General features: G+C 37.2%; 2 protein-coding genes across 5 annotated transcripts; one reads left to right on the top strand and one right to left on the bottom strand.

The window, feature by feature from the left end:
- Positions 1-191: 191 nt before the first annotated feature.
- NFS1 (NFS1 cysteine desulfurase) lies at positions 192-18,935 on the bottom strand. The gene is made up of 13 exons (XM_058175079.1): positions 18,693-18,935; positions 17,748-17,815; positions 16,496-16,612; positions 16,265-16,348; positions 13,551-13,703; positions 12,017-12,110; positions 10,718-10,852; positions 9,145-9,302; positions 7,114-7,219; positions 6,203-6,284; positions 4,927-5,010; positions 4,754-4,843; positions 192-4,383 (listed from the first exon to the last, which is right to left on the bottom strand). The coding sequence occupies exons 1-13, from the start codon at positions 18,784-18,786 to the stop codon at positions 4,320-4,322; spliced, it is 1,329 nt and encodes a 442-aa protein (XP_058031062.1). The 5' UTR covers positions 18,787-18,935; the 3' UTR covers positions 192-4,319.
- Positions 18,826-24,499, top strand: ROMO1 (reactive oxygen species modulator 1). 4 transcript variants are annotated; one of them, XM_058175082.1, is made up of 4 exons: positions 18,831-18,965; positions 20,707-20,846; positions 23,728-23,858; positions 24,285-24,499. In XM_058175082.1, the coding sequence occupies exons 3-4, from the start codon at positions 23,728-23,730 to the stop codon at positions 24,391-24,393; spliced, it is 240 nt and encodes a 79-aa protein (XP_058031065.1). In that variant the 5' UTR covers positions 18,831-18,965; positions 20,707-20,846; the 3' UTR covers positions 24,394-24,499. The 4 variants fall into 4 exon arrangements, with proteins under 4 accessions (XP_058031063.1, XP_058031065.1, XP_058031064.1 ...); XM_058175080.1 differs by lacking the exon at positions 20,707-20,846 and having other exon boundaries at positions 18,826-18,965; XM_058175081.1 differs by lacking the exon at positions 20,707-20,846 and having other exon boundaries at positions 18,955-19,094.
- The last annotated feature ends 995 nt before the right edge of the window (positions 24,500-25,494 follow it).

The raw sequence follows: 25,494 nt of genomic DNA on the forward strand, positions 1-25,494 counted from the left end.
TACATAAAAGAAAAGATACGTTCATCAAGGTACAACATTTACAACACAATTGATGATCAATATATCAATATAAATCATAAGGATTGCCAGCAACAAGTTATAGTCATACAGTCATAAGTGGAAAGAGATTGGTGATGGGAACTATGAAACGATTAATAGTAGTGCAGATTCAGTAAATAGTCTGACAGTGTTGAGGGAATTATTTGTTTAGCAGAGTGATGGCCTTCGGGAAAAAACTGTTCTTGTGTCTAGTTGTTCTGGTGTGCAGTGCTCTATAGCGTCGTTTTGAGGGTAGGAGTTGAAACAGTTTATGTCCAGGATGCGAGGGATCTGCAAATATTTTCACGGCCCTCTTCTTGATTCGTGCAGTATACAGGTCCTCAATGGAAGGCAAGTTGGTAGCAATTATTTTTTCTGCAGTTCTAATTATCCTCTGAAGTCTGTGTTTTTCTTGTTGAGTTGCAGAACCGAACCAGACAGTTATGGAGGTGCAAATGACAGACTCAATAATTCCTCTGTAGAATTGGATCAGCAGCTCCTTGGGCAGTTTGAGCTTACTGAGTTGGCGCAGAAAGAACATTCTTTGTTGTCCTTTTTAATGATGTTTTTGATGTTAGCTGTCCATTTGAGATCTTGCGATATGATAGAACCCAGAAATTTGAAGGTTTCTACTGTTGATACTGTGTTGTCAAGTATTGTGAGAGGTGGAAGTATGGAAGGGTTTTTCCTAAAGTCTACCACCATTTCTACGGTTTTGAGTTGAGTATTTAAAATATAAGAGTTAAAGCTTGCAAACTAATGGCATTTGACAAGCACCAGGACAGTACACATTTTTAAATAGACATTTCCAGATTTCAGAAACCATGTGGCCATCTTAATCCACATGACCTTTTATTTTAAAATTTTAAAGTTGTTGGAAAGATGGTAAGACTACAATTACAGAAAGCTTGGAATGAAACAGATTATCTGGATTTTTTGAGTATAGGATGGAACTACATGAGTTGCTGTGGCTCAGTGGTTAAAGATGCTGAGCTTGTCAGCTGGAAAGCTGACAGCCCTTTGTGATCTGAGTGCTGCACAAGGCGGTGATCTCCTGTTACTTGTCCCAGTACCTGCCCACCTAGCAGTTCAAAAGTATACAAATGCAAGTAGATAAATAGGTACCACTTCAGTAGGAAGGTAACAGTGTTCTTTGTGCCTTGGTGTATAACCATGCTGGCCACATGACCACAGAAATGTCTTTGGACAATGCTGGCTTCCTCGGCTAAGAAATGGACATCAGTTTACAATCAGACATGACTGGACAGGGAACCCTTTATCTTTTACATTAGTTGCATTCCATTCCATTAGGTTTGGAATGTGGGGGGGGGGTGATTATCCTGATCTTGCTGGATCTATCAGCTGTGGTCAACTGTCTTCAGCATCATCAAATGTGTTAATTGAGCTTGAGATGGGATGGGATGTTCTCCACTGGTACTCGTTTCTGAAAATGGCGTTCCCCAAGGTAGTGTTCTTGGACCAACGCTCTTCATACTATACATAAATGATCTCTGTGACCTTATCTCAAGTTATTGTGTTCTCTTTGCTGACAATGTCAAACTATTTAATACCACTAACAATACTTCTACCCTTCAAGAAGACCTTGACTTTGTATCCGATTGGTCCAAAACTTGGCAACTCCAAATCTCAACCAGCAAATGCTCAGTCTTACATATTGGAAAAAAGAACCCAAACAACAAGTACAAGCTTGACGGACATTACCTTACTGACGACCCACACCCTGTCAAAGACCTTGGAGTTTTCATATCAAATGACCTAAATGCCAAAGCCCACTGCAGTTACATAGCAAAAAAGGCTCCAAGAGTTGTAAACCTAATTTTACGCAGCTTCATTTCCAAAAACTCTACACTACTAACCAGAGCATACAAAACATTTGCCAGACCTATTCTTGAATACAGCTCATCTGTCTGGAACCCATACCACATCTCTGATATTAATACAATCAAACGCGTCCAGAAATATTTTACTAGAAGAGTTCTTCGCTCCTCCATAAACAACAAAATACCTTATGCCACCAGACTTGAAATCCTGGGATTAGAAAACTTAGAACTCCGCTCACTTTGACATGACCTGTGTTTAACACACAGAATAATCTATTGTAATATCCTTCCTGTAAAAGACTACTACAGCTTCAATCGCAATAATACAAGAGCAAACAATAGATTCAAACTTAATGTCAACCGCTTCAAACTTGATTGCAGAAAATATGACTTCTGTAACAGAGTTGTTAATGCTTGGAACTCATTACCTGACTCTATAGTCTCTACTCAAAATCCCAAAATCTTCAACCAAAAACTGACTACTTTTGACCTCACCCGATTCCTAAGAGGACTACAAGGGGCGTGCATAAGAGCACAAATGTACCTACCGTTCCTGTCCTATTGTTCCTTTTCATTATATCAAATTAACAGTTATTGCATTCTTTTGCTTATATATATATATTTCTTATATGATGTGTTGTTGTTTTATGTCGATGTTTGTATACTATTGTGACAAATGAAATTTAAAAAAATGAGCAAAAACAGCAAGCAATTTCCAAACACATTTGTCTTTTAACCCAGCATCCTCTTATATCACCTTTAAAAATCAACATGTTGACAATGAAATTCTTCTCTGTCGCCTCCTTTACTCCCTTCCCACCGTCTCCTTTTCTGGCTGGCTTAACCATTAATTGATGTTGTTGTAGTACTGTCTCTCCATTTTCTGGTCTGCTTCATGTTCTTTGATCTTCTCTTTTTGTATATAACCTGTATGGTATGGAATCTCATGACATCCTCTCCTTGCTGTTTTTGTATGTAACTTAAGGTTGGTTCTATGCCAATTCTTTCTCTTATAGTCTCATTATGATTTTATCTCTTCTTGTCACTCCAGCAACTTTTTTCAAACATTTCATTTCCATGGTGACTAACTTTCATTTAAGTTTTGTTGGAAGTGTCCATGTTTGACACTGGTAACATAAGTTAAGGATGAATCTACTTTGCATGACATGCTTCTTTGTGCTGATCGGTATTGCTTTTTGTTGTAGGACTGGAGCAAGTTGTCTTAATACTTTGTTTGCCTTACTGCATCGTATGTTAATCTCTTTGTCCATTTTAGCATATTTGGTTGGATATTGTTTCTAGATATTTGAACTTTGATACACGTGGTATGCTTGTTCCTTCTGTTACTATAGATGGGTATGCTTTTAGGGTATGCTTTTTTCTTTCAATTGCTATTACTTCTGTTTGCTCTTTGCTAATTCTGATATTATTTGTCTGGCATTCTTGGTTCATCACCATAAGATGTTGCAGTTTCTTAGCTGTACTTGCTATCAATGCCTATTTGTCTGCAAAGAGTAGTTCATTGATATTTCCATTCTTGGGTTTGTCTTCTTTGCTTATGTTGTCAATATAGGCAATAAACAATAGTGATGACAGTACAAATGCCTGTTTTATTCTGGATATTACAGTGAAGGATTCTGATATTTCTTGATTTGTTCCGACTACACTTCTGCAATCACTATATAAGCTTTTGCATACTCTAATAACATGTTCACCATATTAGGTCAGTGTTTGCCATAACATTTTCCTATGAACTGTATCAAATGCTTTCTCTTGGTCTACAAATGTGACAAAGCGATTCCTATTGTATTCCATATCATTTTCTATTACTTAAGCACAAAAATTGCATTGGTACAGCTTTTACATGAAATATATAACTGCATGAAATACATAACATTAATTCTTTCACTTTCATTTGAACTTTATATACAGAAATCTACCTATAGATTTAGTTAGCTTAGCATGCGTATTTCTATATAACAAGCACCAGTGCGTAAGCATAAGACATTGGATTTAGTAAAGTAAACTCCTTTCTATAAGAAACATTATTTCTGAATGTATAATATGTTTCTGCAAGGTAACATGATAAAATACATTCAGCATGGCCTCATAATGCTTACAGAAGACCAACAAACCAACCATTTTTTCACCATGATACAATTCTGAAGTCTCATTATACCAAGCTGTGACAAGATCATCTAAAAATAAAAGTACTGCAACTTCTTTGGTGTCAGCATACTTTATGTCTATGTATACTTCTTTATGTGAAAGTTAATGCACAAAACAAAACTCTTGTCGTAGAATTAGTTTTCAGGCTCTGTATTTAAAAAATGCATTTCACTGGTCACACAGGAATTGCACACTTAAAACTATATACTTTTCCTCAGGAATGTACAGAAACATTTAATCCACAACCATGCAGTCTGATATATAAGTATTTTAATGCTGTGTCCATTTAATGCTCTTCAGATCAATTCCATCCTGTACCATCTCCCACAGTGGGCTGTAAAATAAGAAGAAAAATTAAATTTCAGTTCCTCAGAACTATAAATTATATTTGTCATAAGACAGATATTTTTTCCCAAACAGCTGCTTACAGATATAGCAAGGTACCCATGATGGATCCAAAACATTGTTATCCACTGTAGATCTGAACACCACATAACTACTCTTACGGTAGTATAATTCTAATGACAAAGCATACTGTACATACCAGCACTAGGTAACAGCTATTTAAATTAGCTATATAGATCTGATAATTTCACAGCAGACACAGCTGAAGAACATAACAAATAATATAATTCTCTTCACAATCTTTATCTAAATTTAATTTTAAATGAATAAAAATACTATTTTTAATAAAAAATATTTACCTCATTTCTCTTAATCTTTTCACATGTTGTATGCATTTATTTACAGTATAATCTACTTCTTCTTCAGTAGTAAAACGTCCAATTCCAAATCTGAAATAAAACAAAACACAAATCAAGGACAAAACATACACAAAGATGACAAGCAATTATCCTTTTATCAAAATAACCCTTACCTTATGGATGAATGAGCCAAATCCTCATCTGTTCCAATAGCACGTAATACATATGATGGTTCCAAAGATGCAGATGTACAAGCACTAACAACAAAATAATATACTTGTTTTAATGCAAAGCAAGCGTAGACATGAAAACAGCAGGTTACAGTTCGGTATACTCTGAATATAACTTTAATCAAAGTACTTTGGATAACCTAGTTTTAATGAAATCCATGTTTCTCTGAAAAGAGGATTTATTTTGCAAAATCAATGAAGGAATGGAGTAGAAAAGAAGAAAGGAAAAAAAAACCAAATAGAAGACAATATAGTCAACAGGATTACATGTGAACTGGATCACTGGAAATATCTTGTGAATTCATTGGCATGTTCAAATTATTAAAATAACTGAGAAGAAAAAAGATTAAGCAAAAAGAATTAACTGATGGATTCCATTCTCAACAGTAAAACCTTATTACTAGCTTCTCCAGTTTAGTGCATATCTACAGATTTTAAAAAGGAACCTGAAATCTTAACAGCATTTTTTTTAAGTGAAATGAGCGGAATCCAGTCAAGGTCTGTTGTCTGCGCCCCCCCGAGCTGGGCCCCCTGCCAGAAAGTGACTCGGAAAGTGAGGGGGAAGGGCCATCAGGACTTACCTCTGGAGCACCAGCTTCCCTGGCTCAGCTCCAGGAGCCAGAAGCAGGCCAGGTGGAGGAGATAACAAGGCCTCCGTCCCCTGACTCTTTCCCCACCCAGGCCATGCCTTTAGACCCGGCTGATAGCAATCAGGCCTGGCTGGACCCTAGGTTTCGTAGGCAGGAGAGGCGGGAACAACAGAAGCAAGGGTGGGGCAGGCCTAGAAAGTGCTGAGTCATGGAGCCACACCCCACAGGATATAAAAGCAGCAAGGGCTGCTATACCACTTTGTGGCGAGCAAATCAACTGCTTAGAGGGAGAGAACTAGAGCTGAAGTCCTGTTTGTTCCTGGTTTCCTGTCTGACTCATCAGCATCAAGAGAGAGAACAGAGACACTTGGCAGACGCCCTCTAGTTTGCTGCCAGAGCTGATAGTTGCTGGCTAATTAAGTCATCGCTCGTGTCTCCCGGACTGAGGAGGGGGACAGAACAATGTCATTCATAATTAAGAAGGTGCAGCCTAGATTTTTAATGCTATATGCCTCTTTTATTTTGATTTTCTTTCGAAATTCCGGTTTCTTTGGGAATTCCAAGCAGTCTTTTAAACTCTAGAAACAGATTGTGCTGAACCATGTGCCATTTGACATACAAAGTTATACCTTCCAGAAGAGAGTGCCACATCTTTCAGGGCCATCAGCAAGCTTTCCCCTTCCACATACGCAAATGATAAATTGATGCAGCCTGCATTGTTAACAGAGCAAAATCAGATTTTTTAAACAGACTAAACAACTTCTAGTTTTTAGAACTATTCTTCTTTACACGAATCTTATTTCATCTGTCTTTCAAAGTGCCATTCAGCACTTATGAAAATTAATGCAGTTATATATTCAAGCAGTCTATTATACTGCAACTGTCATTATAAGACCCTTCAAGCCATTCCATTATGAAGATGGCAATGAAGGTGGCACAGAAAAAAGAAACAAGATTTTCGTTGACTATAAGAGGATTCTTCTCTGCTCCTTGTTTCCACACATTGGAGTTATTCTAGCACCCTTTTAAAAGTAATTTTTGGATATAAAACACAATTAAAATAATGTACAATCCATAAGTCATTGGATATTACAGACCAACAGCCAGTTAGTATTAAAGGCAATATCACTACAGAATTATGTTTCAATATCAGTTATCCTACAAATTACCAGTTGCAGTTATTTAATTCTAATTTCAAATATTTAATACCTTAAATAGATAACCATGATCTGATAATGAACGAATCTGTTTTAACTCTGATGTTACAATTTTATCTTTCAATTTGCCCCCCATACACAAACATAGTGTCTTCACTAAAGTGAAGCTATAAGGAATGAGAATTGTATTACTTCACAGTAGTCTTTTGGGGTTAAGTAGTTGCATGGAACTACTATGCAGTTATGTTCAGTTCTAAAACAGTTATTTTGCTCTATGCATATATTGTAAGTCAGATTTTAGAGGATTGATACAAAAATGCTTTTAAATATGTGTGTAGTCAATAACTGAATAATGACAAAGGTCTACATTCTGCTAATTATACCTGGATAACGATGCATTGGGTCTCCATTCATTACAACATCAGGAACTTCTGATATTATTCTTGTGATTAGCCTATCAGCTAATAAGCTAATTCGTTTATGGTCATACTAGAAAAGAAACAAAAATTAATTAATTTATCACAATGGATTTGACCTTTGACCAGTTTAGTCTAATTGCTTCATTAATCATTTATAGTTTTATTATTAAACAGGACTAGAAAACAGAACATGCTGACATCATCAAAACTTAGAAATAATATTTTTTTCATCAAAATTCATACACAATTAGCCATAAACGTCTTAATGTAATATTACTTTAGTATACTCCTTGCTAAATGACAATAATTGACACTGGAATTTCCAACGCTAAGCAATTCAGTTGTAAAACACGATGTCATGTCACTGCATCACAGTGACAGCAATTCTCGGTGATCTCAATTGTTATTGTTAAACAAGGATTATGGATCATTATTTATTTCTTATTAAATGTACATACTGCCCAGAGTTGCTTGATAGTGAGATGGGCAGCATATAAATTCAATCAATCAAGTATTTCAGATGACCACAAATTGTGACTTCCTGCTGGCTTCTGACAAGCAAAGGCAATGGAAAAGCCGGCAAGAAGTTACAGGTCCCAGTCATAACAAGCCATTCCTTAGGTGGTTCGCAAGCAGGCCAGTGGGTGGATGAGTTCAACAGAGTGTGGATGGGCAGGTGGGTGCTGTAGCCTGGCCCAATTGTAGCGGGGCAGGAATCTGCATGCTATAGAGTGTGAGCAAGTACACAGGCTATGGCCCATCATGAACCCCACTGGATGAGGGATAAGCAATGGAATGAAAGCAAGGGTTGCTCTGGGCAGGCACATGGACTGAGTACAAGATCCCCAGGATCTCATATTCCACAGTGGGGATCGTTGAGAAAATGTGATGGGAGTGGGAGCAAATTGCAACATTATCTGCCATTGACTTTATGGGATGCTGCAATTGTTGTAAGGGCTAGTCAATTACCAAGCATTCAAATCAGATCACATGACCACAGGATTGCTGCACCAGCCACAACTTCAAGAACCGGTTTGTAAGTACCACTTGTTCAGCCACAATGGTCGCTGAACAAGTGGTGGTTAACTGAGAACTACCTCTATATCTTTTGCTTCTGTGTAAAAAGACAACAGAAAGGGCGATGTAAATATAAATGTTGATTCATTTAGAGTTATTATGTAAGCAAAACAGAGATCCCTATAAAAAAAACAGAAAAAAGAAGAAATAGAATTTGCTTCAATACTGATAATCACAAAAACTGTCAAACCTCTTTTCTTATCAATACCAAGACTGAGACTTGTAAGAAAAGGCCTGTGAACTAAAATGGGACGGCTTATAAGACACATAATAGATACATTCAACAAATTAAGACAGTTCAACAAATAATTGCATTTTAGTTACTATTAAAACAAATTGCATTGTTTTGAAAAAATGTTAAGAATGAAATATAGATCAAAATAATTCAGTATGTGAAGATACATATTAAATCCAGTTCCAGAACACTACATAACAATATTGTAGACATTAAATTTAAATAATTATGCTAAGAATATCTCAAAAGCAGAAACCGTCCTAAATATGCTAAGGATAGACTACCCGTACCATATGTCTTCAACATACGACCAGTGGAGCCTGCCCATTATGTCATGATGGTTATAAAATGGATCAGTCACATGACTGGCCTGATGTTATAACTTTTTTGCAGCAGTTATTAAGTGAATGCGGCAGTCGTAAGAGTGAACCCATTGCTTCCTATGGACACAGTTTTGCCAAAAGCCAGAAGTAAGTGCCACTGGCCGGTGCAAATAACTGTTAATGCAGCCATGTTGCTGAGTGCCTGAAGTGTAGTCATGTGATCATGGGGAAAACCATTGGAATGTCAGATATGGGTCATAAGTCCTTTTTTTCGGGTAGGTTGTAACTTCAAATGGTAACTAAATGACTAGTTGTAAGTCAAGGACTACCTATACAGAGAAATTGAATCACAATTTTTACCTCCATTTCTTGCTGTGCCAATTCACAAGCTGCCCCAAGGCCAACTACTAACGGAGTTGGCACAGTTCCAGAACGTAATCCTCGCTCTTGACCTCCTCCACTCTGTATAGGTTCCACTCTTACTCTTGGTCGCCGCCGGACATAAATTGCACCAACCCCTTAAACACACAAATAATTTTGTTCAATTCAAGGTATTTCAGGGGCTTACAAATAGGCAGGCTAATGCAATTTTTCTGAATTCAAGCTGTTACCCGATTTAGAAAGCTTCATTCTCCTAATACAGTCCTCGACTTACGACCACAATTGAGCCTAAACTTTCTGTTGCTAATTGAAATATTTATTAAGTGACTTTCACCCCATTTTCCGACCTTTCCTGCCACAGTTGTTAAGTGAATCATTACAGTTACTAAGTTAGTAAAACAGTTGTTAAGTGAATCTGGCTTCCCTATTGACTTTGCTTGTCAGAAGGCCGCAAAAGGTGATTGTATGACCCTGGGACACTGCATCTGTCATATATATGAGTTAGCAATCAAGCATTTGAATTGTGATCATGTGACCATGGGGATGCTGCACAGTTGTGAGAAAAGCAGTCATAAGTCACTTTTTCAATGCTGTTGTAACTTTGAACAGTCACTAAATGACCTGTTGTAAGTTGAGGATTACCTATATAACAGAAACATAATGCAGAAAATCAAGCTATGCTTGTTGCAGAAATACTGTATTGCTTAGAAGAAGTTCATTTACGTTGAAATGCAAATTGGGCTTCTAACAAGCTGACTTTACTGTATAACCACTTCACACTGAATTTCATAACTACAAGTCAGTGGGGGAAATTAACATCCAAAATTACAGAGGAGATAAAGAATCTTTAGCAGTTTCAGTTTAATTACCTTGGGAACAGGTTATGTTTATAAAGTGGCAATATGTTTAAATTATTTAACCATTCTTCTTTGTCTTGTTTGCTTTAAGAGAGCATTAGCTTTAAGTCATTGCTAAATACCAGTACTAAGGCATTGATGCAGCCAAGAGCTGAATAAAAACTTCCTAGATTATACCAAATAATTGGATCAATGCAGTGGTGGGTTTCTACCGGTTCGCCCCAGTTTGGGCGAATCGGTAGTGGCGGCGGGAGGCTCCGCCCACCTGCCCACCGCTCTGCGCATGAGTAGAAGTGCCACGTGCGAGTGAAGCGAGCGTGCACACACACTCCTTATTCCAAACTGGTAGTGAAGGTAAGTGGAACCCACTACTGGATCAATGCTACCTTAAAATAAATAATAATGCTTCTATATAATTTTAAAATATTTACATACATCTCCTGCATAAAAAACTTAAGAATTACAACAAAGAAAATCCTACAATTCAATTAAAATAATGCTTCAATAAGTGACTGCCTTTTCAAAAGTATTTAAATATTTCTAAAAAGTAAATAAAGAATAATAAATTCTTACTTCAGTATTAATCACTCCATAATCTTAGGGAAACTACAATGAAGTACAGTTCAGCAATTAAAACATTCATGCAATAATGACTATTTTTTTCTTAAATACAGTGACTCACAAAATATTAATACCTTTGGGACCATAAATTTTATGGCCACTTATGCTCATTAAATCAATTTTCATATCATTGACATCCAGAGGGATTTTTCCAACTGCCTGTGCAGCATCTGTATGGAAAAAAACTTTATTGGAACTGCAAATGTCACCTGTAATTAAAAAAAAACACAGTATAATTATTTCTGTCATCTTAAAACGAGTATTTTAAGTATAGAAAGTAATATTTATCTTCAAAGGATAATTTTGAGGATAATCAAATCAATTGTATTCTCCTCATATATAAGTCCTTGATTCAGATTTATGGGAACTGTCTGTCTCTAATATAGGGAGGTAGGCAGCTCACTAATTCACTTCCTTCTGTGCTGTGTTTAGCATTTGCCCTAATGAGAAACTAATGAGAAACTCTAAAAGAAAGGCTATGAGGAAAAAAAATGGAAATATCCCAATTGTTTCTAAGTTAACTTCTCCTACCTATAGTTCATTAACCTCAAACTCTTTCTTGTATTATATAGAGAAGTCAACCACTAGACACTATGGCTACAGACAAATTTTACTTACTGGCAGAATTCATGACAGAAGCTGGAGGCAATAAACTGAGACACGGTTTAATGCTCAGAGTTCTGGCCATTCCAGCATTCCCACTGACACATGATCGTGATTTGGACGCTTGGCAACCAGCTTGCACTTACGACCAGTTGCAGTGTTCTGCTATCATGTGATGGCCATTTGCAACCTTTCCTTGCCTACAGGGAAAGCCATTCCCAGAAAGTAAATGGGGAATCCAGGTAGGTGGGAAGTTGTTGAGGTTAATGTCCCCCACCATGCCACTCACTCAACTCCTCTGTGCTTGCACTGTGTAAGCCACTTGCATACTACTATGCACCCTTCATGAGTCTCTCGGTGCCTTCACCCCATCTCCTTCCCCACCCAGCAGCAGCCACTTACATGCCAGCTGGCCAGCTACCTAAACTTGCTATTTTCTGGCTTCCTCACTGATTTGGTTGTGAGAAACTGGCCAGCAACTGCCTCAGCTAATGGCCATAGAATTCAGTAAATAATGATAACTGGGGATTCAGGGATTATTGTTGCTAAGTGATGTGGTCACGTTTCATGACTGCATTACTTAAGAACAAAAATACCAATCCCTATTGCTGTTATAAATCAATGACTACCTATACTGTGTCTGTAAGTACTGTAATAAAATTGTGATTAGTTTTAACCAATTAAACCAGGTTAGCCTATATATGATGATTCCTCCAATGTTTTATACAGGCCATTATTTGAAGCACAGTTCACAATTCATGTGTACGTACCAATATCACTAATTGGCTGTTTCACACCTATTTCATTATTTACAGTCATTATCGACACTAGGCTTGTGTCAGGTTCTATTGCATTTTTCAGTTCCTGGTGAAAATCATATAAGAGGAAATAATTAGATATATACAAATCAGTTCAAGTTCAAAACAAATGAAATATAATATAAAAGCTCAGAACTGGCCACTAATATCTTAAAATAGCTTATTCTAAATTCATTCTATCAGTTCAAGATTGACATAGCCTTGGGCAATCCAAGGAAAACAAACTATGCATTGTATACATCTTCCTTATTTGAATTTTTAGACTAGAGACACCGAGATATTATTTTATGTCATGCCATCATAATACAGGCCCCACAATTCTACCATTCCACAAGAGAGAGGGAGTAACTGTAATGGTTGCTATACTTGATGAATCCTAATACAAACGAAATTAGTCATATATTGCCTCTGAGTGGTCACGTAATGTCTAAAATCAAGGAAAACAATTAGACATTACACTTCCCACATTATAATATTCTGTTTGATAGACCATGAGTTTCCATGGAGTCAACTAATTAACAATTATTTTAGAAATATAACATACACTACATAGAATTAAATTTAGAAAGATAAAAGATGGCTATAAATATCTGTACTAATACATATGACCACATATAGCCCATCAAATTCTGATAGCTTGAACTTTTAAAGCTGGAAAAAAACTGCATAAAGGATCTGTGAACTTTATTTTCAGCAGGATAATTCTCTGGTATGTAGGGAACAGTAGACAAAATTAGAAAATGGGTAGATTAGGTTGGAGGCTAGAAAAAAAAATCCAATGTATCCTATGGGAGAGATATTTGTGCAGTAGCTCATAAGGTTGGTGGCTATTCTAAGCCCCTTCCCCTCCTAGCCATATGACCCAGAACAAAGCCTTCCCCATACCACCCAGTGCGCAGATACAAATACACAAATGCAGAGATAACACAAGACAACAGAAATATACATACATGTAGAATATTACTTTGTTACAAATAACATGGCTACCTGATAAAAATATGGAAAGAAGAAACTATTTTTTTCAAGCTTTCCCTATTTAAAATTATGACAACTTTGTAATTTCTATTTTTAAATGGAACCCCAGGTCAAAATTCTTGTTAAGGTAAAAAAGCAGCAAGTTTTAACAAAAAAACCCACAAATGAATGTTATTTGATGCAATTCTATTAAATTGAATACTGTATGGCCTTAGTATTCTTAGAATTGCATCTTAACCATTACCATTTAACCATTACCATTTAATTGAATTATTACAATGTGAAAACAAGCTTACTATGTTTTAAATTGCATTTATTAATGTACTTAGACCTACTGGAAATTGTTAACAGCCTGAACATCAGTTCTAACGTTCTACCTGATAAACATTTTGTTTGTTTTTATTGAGAAAATTCTATGCAGAAAGCTATACTAAGGCTAATGAGGACAGGAAAAAATTGAAACATCACTCTGTTCTTCAGATGTACAAATATTTGAAAGTAAATAATTTACCTTTATATCTATAAGGCCATTTCTCTTTACAGGCAAGTAAGTGACTCGAAAACCCTCAGCTTCTAGGGCACGACAAGAATCTAGCACACATTTGTGTTCAGTTTGTGTTGTAATTATATGTTTCTTTCTGGATTTATAAAATCTTCCAACGCCCTTTCAATTCATACAAGAAAAAAACAAGATTTTACAATCAAAAGTGATGACAAGCGGTAGTTTTCATGAATATTAAATTAGAAATCTACAATTCTCATTTTCCTTAAAACTTCAAGCAATTGTCACCAAAAGTTTGAAATTGCCTATTCAGAAATATATCCTAATGATTTAGGTTAGTTTCCAATGAAATATGCATGCTGCAGTTCTGCACTTATATGGGAGTAATTACCCTCAATATAATTCCAAGTGTAAAATTATAATATGATTTTGGCTTTAATTCAGTCAAGTAGAATATTGGAGGACAGCAAATGTTATCCCCATCTTCAACAAGGAGGATCACTAGGAAAATTACACGCCTGTTAGCTTGATATCTATATTGGGCAAAGTTTTTGAATAGCTAATAGGTCTATGAATACTTGGAGAGGCAAGCTATGATTAAGCCCTCACATAGGTTTGCCACAAATAAATTATGATTGATTCTTTTTTAACAGAAGTACATACTAAGTAAATCAGGAGAATGCCACAGACATAGTAAACCTGAACAAAACTTTTGACACTGTGCCTTATGATATGTTGGGGTGTATTAACAAGTTCCCAGAATCCAGATGATAGAGTATCTGAAGTATTGTAATCATTCTGGGCATCACAGTTCAAAAAGGACAATGACAAGTTGAAACAAATTCATCAAGATGATGAAAGATCTGGAAATGAAGACATATGAGGAATAGTTAAATGAATCACACAATATTTCATCCAGAGAAAAAACAACTTCCAGGCAAACTAAACACATCTTGGAAAGAGCAGAAACAACAATTGTGGCAAAACCTGAGAACCAGCAATTAGATTAGTTCTTTGGAACCTCTCCAGACAAGGAGAGGAGGGGAGACTGCCCACAGGTACTCTAGACTCCTGCTCCTGTGATAAGATGCAGAAAAGAGGTCGCATCAGCCATTATGTTCACAGCCCCAGCTGAGTCTTTTAGAAGACACCAAGTTTACTAACCGCAATTTCTAATCACTTTCAGAAATTTCTTAACTATCCTAAGGCATAATATTTATCTGAGACTATGATTTCACAAATTGGACACTAGAGGGAACTAAAGATTCTAGGCAGAAAAGGGGAAAACAGTGAAAAATTGCCTTTGGTTTTTAGTTATTACAGGAATGTATAAAATGACACAATATGCTATAACAGTTCCAATAGTAGAAGAGATTTTTGAATTAGTAGATATAATGTCAGCAACATCAACAATAAAGTATGCTTCCATTCCAAAAGATGCTAATGAAGTTGTTGTTTAGAGAAAAAATCAATTATTACATTTATTAGTGGCTGGAAACCCATTATGGATTTTTTGCTGAAAAAAGAAAAAAATATTTTTTAGACTTTTATCCCCTCTCTTCTATATATACAGTTCAAGCCAGAGTACCTATCCTTCCTCACCCTGTGAGGTGAAGTGGACTGAGATAAAGTAATTGGCCCAAAGTTACCCAACCAATTTTTCATATCTAAGGCAGGACTAGAACTCAATCTCCTTTTTTCTAGGCCTTAACCACAACACCAACCTGCTCATTTTTGGATTTGATTTATGATTTAATAATTAAAAAGATTCGATTATGAAAAGAAGGAAACAAGATGTAACTTCAGAGAGAGATGATGTAATGTACTATTACATTACATTAATCTATTAAGATCAAAAGCCACAAATGCTCAGAGGCAATGGAATGTTGACTGATTGCTTTGGGGAAGGGAAAGAAAAAAGAAATCAAATGAAGTGTCCTTAACATCACGCCATGCTATAGTATTCTTTTCTATCTGAAAGTGCTCTATAATGCTAGCATACAAATGCACAATTACAAGAAAATTTCTAAGTATATATTGTTTAAAGAAGAATAGCATTCAGTAAATTTAAGTACACTGCATATGCAACTTCTCAAATGGAATTTCTGAGATTTATTATAACTTTTATTTATAGTCTAGAAAAATGAATATGGGTATGTTACTAGTTGCTGTTGCTTTATTCAAATACACGTCTTCCTTAGAGCTAAAGGGAAACACAACAATTGTTTAATTCTCATAGTACTGAGAAATTATTATTATAACATTTTCAATTAATACTACAATATATTGGCTTTGCCAGTTGGCTTAGGGCCTCAATGGGGGAACAGGGAGTTGGTTGAGTAATAACAGATCCCACCTCCTCTGCACTCCACTCCTGCCCTCCATGAGTGTCTTTGGTTTTAAGGTTTGATTTTAACTTTTTATGTTTTAACTTAGATGTAACTGTAAGCTGTCCAAAGTTACTCTATGGCAGTGCTTCTCAATTATTTTCTGTCATGCCCCCCTAGGAAGAAGAAAACATTTTTCGCGCCCCCCGCGCGACTGTAAAACACGGGGCTTAGCTTGTTATGACAGTGTTTGCCGAGGTCAAACGCGCCCCCCTTTATGGAGCCTCGCGCTCCCCCTGGGGGGGGCGCCCCACTATTTGAGAAGCACTGCTCTATGGTAAGATGGGTGACCAAAATTTTTTATTTATAAATAAATAAACACATACATGCATTTACCTTAATTGCTATATTATTTGATTCTGTGGCCCCACTGGTAAAAATAATTTCTCGAGGATCTGCTCCTATTAATGATGCAACTTGCTGGAGGGAAAAAACGGAATGCATAAATATAAATTAGAGCAGAACTTTTTTTGGGGGAAAATCTAATGTTTTTGAGAACAAAACTGCTTAACAATACAGCAGAAACAGATGCATTATTTAATTTTAAGAACAAAACAATATTCTCACCTGTCTAGCTTTTTCCATTGCAGTTTCACTTTCCCAACCATATGCGTGAGTTCTAGAGTGTGGGTTGCCATAGTAATGCACAAGATAAGGCAGCATGCTATCCAAAACCCTTGGGTCCTAGAACATAAAATACATAGGAAGCCATTTTACTTTGTTTTTGCTCTTATTTGATTTCCATCAATGTCAGGCATATATCCAGTTCTGTTAACAGAGATGCAATACATAAGTGCATGTAGATGCGTGTATAAAAGGGCAGTGTAGTAATCCTAATTCAAAAGGGAACATTTTTGAGACTACATGGGGCATGGGCATTGCATCTGTCAGTTTCTCCTTAAATCAAATATGTCTAGGACTGTTTTATTTTTCTTCCATTCAATTGTAAATCTTCAGAAACTGCCTGGACAAGTCCCTGCAGGGTTTTTTTCGCAAGGATTTTCAAAAGTGGTTTGTCATTGTCTCCTTCCTATGACTGACCCAAGGTCAGCCAGCTGGCTTTGTTCCTGTGCTAGACTAGAATTCATGACCTCCTGATTTCTAATTTGATGCCTTGATCATTACACCAAACTGATTCTCTCTTATGAGAAGATACGCATTTAAGATATTTCTGCTAGATGTAATACCAATAGTCTGTGTGCTCCAAATCATTTTTCCTTTTGAATTCAGATCATTACATAGCTTTGATGTGTAATATTGAGATAGCTTTAGGCACTTTTTAAAATAAAAATTAACATAAAGATGTAAACAATCAAGTCTATATATATTGTCATTAATCAGATTTAATACGATGTTGATATTGAGATGAGTATAGGATTCACATATTATGAACCAGAGTAGATCACTTGGAGACCTCCAGATATTTCGTATTATACTCACCACTCTGATTTATGATAGTTTTTGTATAAAATGTGGAAGCCATCAAATAGCCAGTGCAACATCGTGATAAAAATCTTGTACAAAAACTTTCAGATTCAAGGCCACTTATAGCAATGGAAACTACTGATTTTGGGATACCCAAATGCAAACTACCTCACAGAGTTGCCATTGTGTAAAAGAATAAAGGGAGATTCCTATGTAATGCCTATTAAGCTCTGGGAGAAAAATATGTAAGAGAATATTGTCTATAAAGAACATTTGACTGCAATAGGATAGGTCCCTAAACGTGTGCATACAACCATCCTGTAAATACAGTTTAGTTTTATTTATCTGTTAGTAAAGAACAAAATCTTCCCAAACCAGAATTTAGTTGACGTACCAGAGGGGTTGTTGCTTGGACATCCATATATAGTGGCCGGAGTGAAGATTCATCAACATGGCCTTTACCTAGCAAAAGACAACACAGCAACTCTAAAGAAACACACTTTGAAATTGCAGGGGGAGGGAGGGGAAACTATTCTGAACTCCAACTTCTTAAACTTCTCTCTGTATATGAGAATTTAACAGATTGAAAGAGTTGGAAGGGACCTTAGAGGTCATCTAGTCCAACTCCCCGCTCAAGCAGGAGACTCTACACCATTTCTGACAAATGGCAGTCCAATCTTTTCTTGAAAATCCCACAACTTTCAAAAGCAAGCTTTTCCACTGGTTGATTGTTCTCACTGTCAGAATGTTCTTTCTCATTTCTAGACTGAATCGCTCCTTGGTCAGTTTCCATCATTATTCCTTGTCTGGCCTTCAGGTGCTTTGGAAAATAGCTTGACCTCCTCTTCTCTGTGGCAGCCCCTCAAGTATTGGAAGACAGCTATCATGTCTCCCCTGGTCCTTCTCTTCACTAGACTAGCCATGCCCAGTTCCTGCAACCGTTCTTCATATGTTTTAGTCTCCAGTCCCCTGATCATCCTGGTTGCTCTCCTCTGCACTTTTTATAGCGTCTCAACATCTTTTTATAGTGTGGTGACCAAAATTGGATGCAGTACTCTAGGTGTGGTCTTACTAAGGCTTTAATAGAGTGGCATTAGAACCTGCTTCCAAAATGCAAAAGAGCGCTGCTCAAACGTCACACCTTGCGAGTGTCAATATGACACTTTTTTTTTTTACTTTATCCTTGTAGGCGATAGGCTTAGCCAACAGAAGAAAACGCCGCGCAGCAGGCAGAGGTCATTAAATCTGAGAAAGAAGATCCCTATATATTATTGCTACTTCAAACTCAGATCTGCTGAATCCCAGCCAGGTCCGGCCTTCAAAAGAAACGAGCAGTTACCTTGTTGGCGCAGAGCCCCCGAAAACTTCCTTCCTTGGAAAACCACCCGCCCTTTCGAGACCCACAATGCCGTCGGCCGTAATATCAGCATCATCCCCTCTTCTCGGCTTCCCTAGCCGCTCCTTAAGACAACGCAGTTTCAAAGCTCAGCAGCGCCTGCAGTTAACCCTTCACCCGAGGCTGAGGTGGTTTCCTGTTTCATCATCAGACTGAGCCGGAAACAGATCGAACTGAAAGAGATCGTCGTTGGAGAGAGACTTCTCAGGGGTCGAGGTGAGACAGCCCCGCCGATAACTGGGCCGAGGATTTTATTTCAGACGGGTCGACATTTGGAGCGCTTCCGGGTTGATTTATTTTTATTTTTTTTGGTTGCTCCAGTTTCTGAGGAGAGGCCTTTTAAATGTGTGTGTTTGTTTCAAGCTTAATTAAAGCTAACCGTCCAGAAACGCTAGGAATCGGGCGGCATATAAATTTCATTTTATTGTATACACAATAATGTGAAGTCACAGCTATCAGTGCCTTAACTGTATTGGCCTAATACGCATCAAGCTCTTTAATTGGTTTGGGCTTAATCCTATATGAATATAGCCTTGGTTATATCCTAGCATGGTAGCCAATTGAACGTTTGCCTATAAAACCTGTTTAAAGAAACCTTGGTTTTCTATGTCTTGATCATCCCGATTTTGTCATTTATATATGTATGGTCGTTGTGGTTTACTGTAGGTAAGCCAATCTCTTTTAAGATATAGTAGTTCAGGAACTCACAATGAAAGAATACGGCAAAAAGACAAGCTCATAATATTTTAAAATCTCATTTGCAGAAACATGGTAGGATGTAGTAGTGCATCTAGCTTTCTTTCCCTAACAATTGTTCCACTGTCCCTTTTAAAAGTAGAGCTCTAGAAGTTGATAAATTTTCCTGTGAGAAAAGAAATTTGCTTTTTATGGATTGGATATAAATTTATGAACAAATATAATGTTCATAATATGTACTAATATTAATGCAATTATACTGTAGATTGTATCACTTTACTTTAAATTGTTTAATACTACATATCAGTATCACATCTGCAGATTTAAAATACATATCTGAATGTTAGGGGACAGTGAATTAAAATAATTAAATTATGTTCCTTGAATTAGTTTACTAGTATTTGCATTCAAACAAATATTTAAAAATATGTTCATCTCTTTATTTAGAAGCTGCTTAAAGTTTTTAATTTGTTTTTGCTAAATAGATCGGCTGGAAGGGGTCATTTATAGCATTAAGTTCAATCTGCAGAAATCCATATTAATGCATCCTTGAAAGATTATCTTTAATCTTCCTTTTGAATATATATCCAGTGAAGCAGATTATTACTTTTCTGAATAATTGGTTTCACTGTTGAACTGTTTTTACTTTTAGGTAACTTCTGTTAATGTTGAAGTGGAAACCATTTTTCTGCAATTTAGATCGATTATTCCAAGTTCTGTGCCGTGGAAAAAAAGGGAATAGGGCTTGATTTACTTTCCTTCAGTTGTGTTTTCTCAAGACTAAACATACTCTATTCCTTTAATAGGTCTCCTCCTGCCCCCCATTTTGGGCCTAGCAGTTCTCCTGGCAGCCTCCTGGGCCCAAAAAGGGGCTGTGGGGGGGCATGCCAACCACCCCACTGTGCCCCCACATCCCACACATCCGCGCACAACCCCCACCCCCTGCACATGCGCACGCATCTCTCACATGTGGTCCACACACACCCACGCATCCCAAAAATTAGCTGGCCAGCAGGAGGCACGCACGCATATGCACGGTAGAACTAATTTGGGCGACAGCTCATGTGCCCTCAGGGCTCTATGTGCCAGCTGTGCCACGCATGCCCTAGGTTCGCCATCACAGCCCATTCCTACACATGTGCATTTGATTTTTCTTTTCTGAGTGAAGAACTTTGTGCTTGTTTCTGTTACATTTGATTCTATTATTTTCAATCCCTCAAATTTATCAAGAAAATTAATGAATTTTATATCTGTGCTCCAGACTACAGTACTAATTATTCTAACCAGTTTGGGGACATCCAGAAATTTGATGGGCATCCACATTCCAATTCATGAAAAATAATACTAAAAAACCAGAGGACCCCTTGTGGCTGAAAATCTCCCCAATTTGATGAATTATTGGTGAGCACTTCTTAAGTATGAGTCCTATACATACAGTTTTAGCATGTGATAGATCTAGATCTGTGTTGGCGAACCTATGGCATGTGTACCCATATCAGTGGGCATGTGAGCTTAGCTCCGGTGCGGATGCATGCACTGTCCAGCTGATTTTTGGGCCTTCTGGGCCCACCAGAAGTAGGGAAACAGACTGATTCCTGCCTCCAGAGGGCCTCTGCGTGGTGAGGAAGGCCCGTTTTTCTCTCTCACCTGGCTCGAGAGAGGAATTGGGGGGAGGCCCTGAAAACGTCTTCCTTCCCCCCCCGAGGTCCTCCAGAGGCTGAAAACGGCCCGTTTGCCAACTTCCAGTCCCACTGGAAATAAAGGGGCTGTTTTTGGCCTCCGGGGGTTGGGGGGAGACCGTTTTCACCCTCCCCAGACTCCTAGAGAGGCCCTGGAGGCTGGGGACAGCAAAAGTTGACAAACAGGGCATTTTCGGCCTCTGGAGAACCTCCGGAGCAGTGGGGAAGGCCATTTTCGCCCTCCCCCGGCTCCTAGAAAGGCTCTGGAGCCAGGTGAGAGGGAAAAATGGGCCTACCGGGCCATCGCATGCCAGGAGCGGGGGGTTTGCGGGCGGGTTGAATGCATGGGGGCGGGGTGCATAGAATTATGGGTGTGGGCACGCACACATGATCCCTCCCCGCCCCCCCTCCTGGCACGCGATGGCAAAAAGATTAGCCATCACTGATCTAGATAGACTCTGGGTTTAGTTGGTTCCCAAATTCATAGCTACTGTTTTGGTAAGATGCTGTATGAATCTGTTTCTCACCAACTAGAATCTTAACAGCCTGCATTGATCAGGAAGTCCTTCCAACCTTCTCCCAACTCAGGGTACAGATATATAATTGGATATCATATCATCAACATATTTTTATTTTACGTCAGCAGTTAACCTCTTCTGGAGCTTCATATATACATTAAACCATGGGTATAAAACTGATGCGGGCTAGATGTGTCACGTGTAGGCCACGCCCACCCCAGGTCCACAAATGGGAAAAACAATGTGTGATGGCAACATGACGCTGCAAGTTTGACACCTGTGTATTAATAGGAGGAAAAGGTTGAGCCCACAGTATTCTATAATGAGTAGCCAATCTCTCCCCATTTACCACCACTACCAATTGGAACCGGCCACTCAGGGGAGAAGAAAATTACTGAAGGGATTTTTCTTATTCCCAATCTTCACACTCAGTGCAAAAGTTACCATAATCAATGGTATCAAAGGCTGCTAGAAACCCAGCATAACTGGGTTATGTGTATTTGTGTATTTGCATATTGTTTTGGTTTATTCTCATATTATCCTTTCAAGGTAGACAGATAATCAGGAAACAGAAATCACTAAGAGTATGGAAAGTGAGTGTTAATTTGAGTTTGTTTGCTTCTCATGCTTTCCCAGGGCTGAGATTTATTTTGGTTAACTGTTCTACATTCTCTTGATATTCCATTTTAACACTGGTTTAGCCTGCTTTAACAGGATGGGATAAATTCATGGAGGAACAGACTGTAAATGATCTATACTTTTTAATTTTGATGGCTGCTTATTACTGTGTTGTTTTTGCCTTCAAGTCAGTATTAACTGCTGATGATTACTTGAACAAGTACCTGCAGTTTTCTTGGCAAGATTTTGGAAATAGTTTTCCATTACCTGTTTGCTAGGGCTGAGAGAATGATTGTCCCAATATTACCCAGCTGCCTTTGTACCCAAGGTCGGACAAGAACTCATATCTCCTAGTTTCTAGCTTGATGCTTTTACTACTACACCAAAATGGCTCTATACCTTAAACTGAAATATTATATCTCGATTACTAGCTGCTAGAGAGAGAGAGAGAGAGAGAGATGAAGATTAGCTTGTTCTAGCATTATTATTAAACTTCCTGCATCTCATTGTTTACTGGGGAAAACAGAACATTAAAGTTAATCAAATTTAACAAGTTTTTATGCTCTTAAAATCTTACCTGAATTTAACTTGATTCTAGGGACTTCATGCAATTTTGGCAACAATATGAATGTGATTTGCAGTTGCTATCCTTCTCCTCATTGCTGTTATATTATTTTTAATTGTATGAGATTCTTTGAGCCTCACAGTAAAAACAAACTCCAACCCTGTTTAGCTTTTTCAAATTGGCCAAGGTTGACCGAGTACTACCCTCTGCACTAGTCCTCCAAGGTATTATTTCAGAAGTGGTTTTTTCCCAATAATTGCTTACTACCTTAATGCTTTACAAGCCTAAAACAAAACTTTTTTGGAAAGAATTCATAGAGCAGCTATGCATTTGTTATTATCCCTAATGTCCATAGAGAAGCCAAAATGGCTCTATGTAAAATATATTGTCTTGAAAATCATGCTAAACAAGTAAAGGATAAACTGATAATTCAGCAAAGGATTGATTAGCAGGCTGAAAATATGTAAATGATTATTGACATTCCTACACTTCCAAATTTTATTAATCATGATTGGGACAGATACTTAATTTTTATATCTATTTTGGCAAGTATTTGTTTACTATTTTATAACTGACATTGGATTTGAAGGAAAAGAATAGCTACTTTTTATGTTTCTAGGCAACCATGTACAACCTTTTATTAGAAATTGTGGCTTATGCACAATGATTTGTTTGCGAAGGTCTGATGGATATAGCCATGTATATTTGTTTATTTTTACCAGAAATATGAGGCTTAAATTATAAAGATCTAGCTAAAATTCTCATTAAATAGATCATTGATGATTTTAAAATGCTTCAAATATTTTTAGTAATACAAATAAATATTCCTTCCAATTGAAAATGGGATCCTCTTTATGTTTAGAAGCAATACATATGACATGTGTGCTCAATTTTCTTTCTAGATGCCTGTGACAGTGGGATCATACGGCCAGTCCCAGCCCAGTTGTTTTGACAGAGTAAAAATGGGCTTCATGATGGGCTTTGCTGTTGGCATGGCAGCAGGTGCATTATTTGGCACGTTTTCCTGTGTCAGGTATGTTGGAGACCAAATTCCATAGTTTTATGCAGTTTAATTATGACAGTAAATCTTCTTTATGACAAGCAGAGCTGCCAGCTTAGTACAATATGTATATTAATAGTATATTAATAACTAAATATCTTAAATTTGACGTTACAGTTTGTAGAATACTTGGATATACTTTTTAAGAATTATCAAATACTCCTAAATACAGATCTCATTATGTTTATGAAATATTGAATATAATGACTAAAGGAAATCATGAAAAACATAATTTGCATAGCTTGGATGCGGGCTGTCCTTGAAACCATGTTTTGATCAAGGAAGAAATATGTCCACATCCAGCAGGCAACTTTATTCTGACACTTTTTCATCACTGATGATTTTCTTTCACTTATTTTGAAAAGTAACTTTCTGTTAAACATTGTGTTTCTTTTTTAGGATTGGCATGAGAGGACGAGAACTGATGGGTGGCGTTGGCAAAACCATGATGCAAAGTGGTGGAACGTTTGGGACATTTATGGCTATTGGCATGGGAATCCGCTGTTAACTTGAATTTCTTTTATTCTTTTTTACCATGAAGACTAATGCCCCTGTTAGTCCAGATCCTGCTATGTAAAATAATAAAACTTTGTATCAGGAATAAGATAAAAGTATCTCAGTCCTTCTTGCTGTATTTATTTGCTATTATTTCTCTTAGCAATCATTTGCCACAAAAAACCCTGGATGTGAGCATAAGTGGCATAGTTAAGTAGTATAGAAGAACTACATGTCACAATAATTTCCCCTTTTTTGGTTGGGTTGGGCTCAAGTTAATATTGACATAGATTTTCATCCTGTGTTGGTATGCAAGTCCAAAGTACATGGTAAGCAATTTAAATACCATAGCTTCCTAACAGATGTCAGACGTACGCACAGAAGATTTTGGGTATATCATTAACAATGGTTTACTTTTAACGCAGTTTTCTGGATATGCATGACGCTGAACAAATTTCACGTCATATATTTATAAAACATGCAAGGCTAAACATTGCTGACTGGCTAGCTTGCAATTTAATACAAGATTTGAATGCAGTGAACAGGTGGCACCACAGATTGCTGAAGAAGCTGCAACAATTTAGATTTTAGATTTTATTTATCTTATAAATTTGAAAGTTAACTATTTTTTCAATGTAAAAAATGAAACACGTCAGGTATAGCAAAAAAATAGTATTTTTATGGCTTGCCTTGCAACTACTACTGTTTAAATCAAAAGTTGAGTTGCGTGCCTACCATTTTAATTCTTTTTCTTTTATTATTGCAGATAGTAACTACAAAAATCTTGCTCCATGTCCATATAGTGTGTTATAGCCAGCAAGATAATATCGCTAGCTGTGTCAAATAGTGGCAGGTATAAAATCATTTCAAATATGCAACTGTCTCCTTCACATGTGCCAAACCTTGATCTTCATACTCGGGTTATAAACTTAAAACAGGATATTAAAAGAGCAATACAATAATACTAAGGAAAACTTTCAAGCAGCAAATGTAAGATGCAAATTACACTTTTTCAGGAATTATTCCTGCTAAGATCTTCTTATCTAGAGGTTGGAGAACATTGTGGAATGTGTGTCCAAAGACAGATCGATATCGATCTATCTGAGACTGGAAA

This window comes from Ahaetulla prasina, chromosome 3, assembly GCF_028640845.1.
Source record: "Ahaetulla prasina isolate Xishuangbanna chromosome 3, ASM2864084v1, whole genome shotgun sequence".
NCBI classification, from domain to species: Eukaryota; Metazoa; Chordata; class Lepidosauria; order Squamata; family Colubridae; genus Ahaetulla; species Ahaetulla prasina.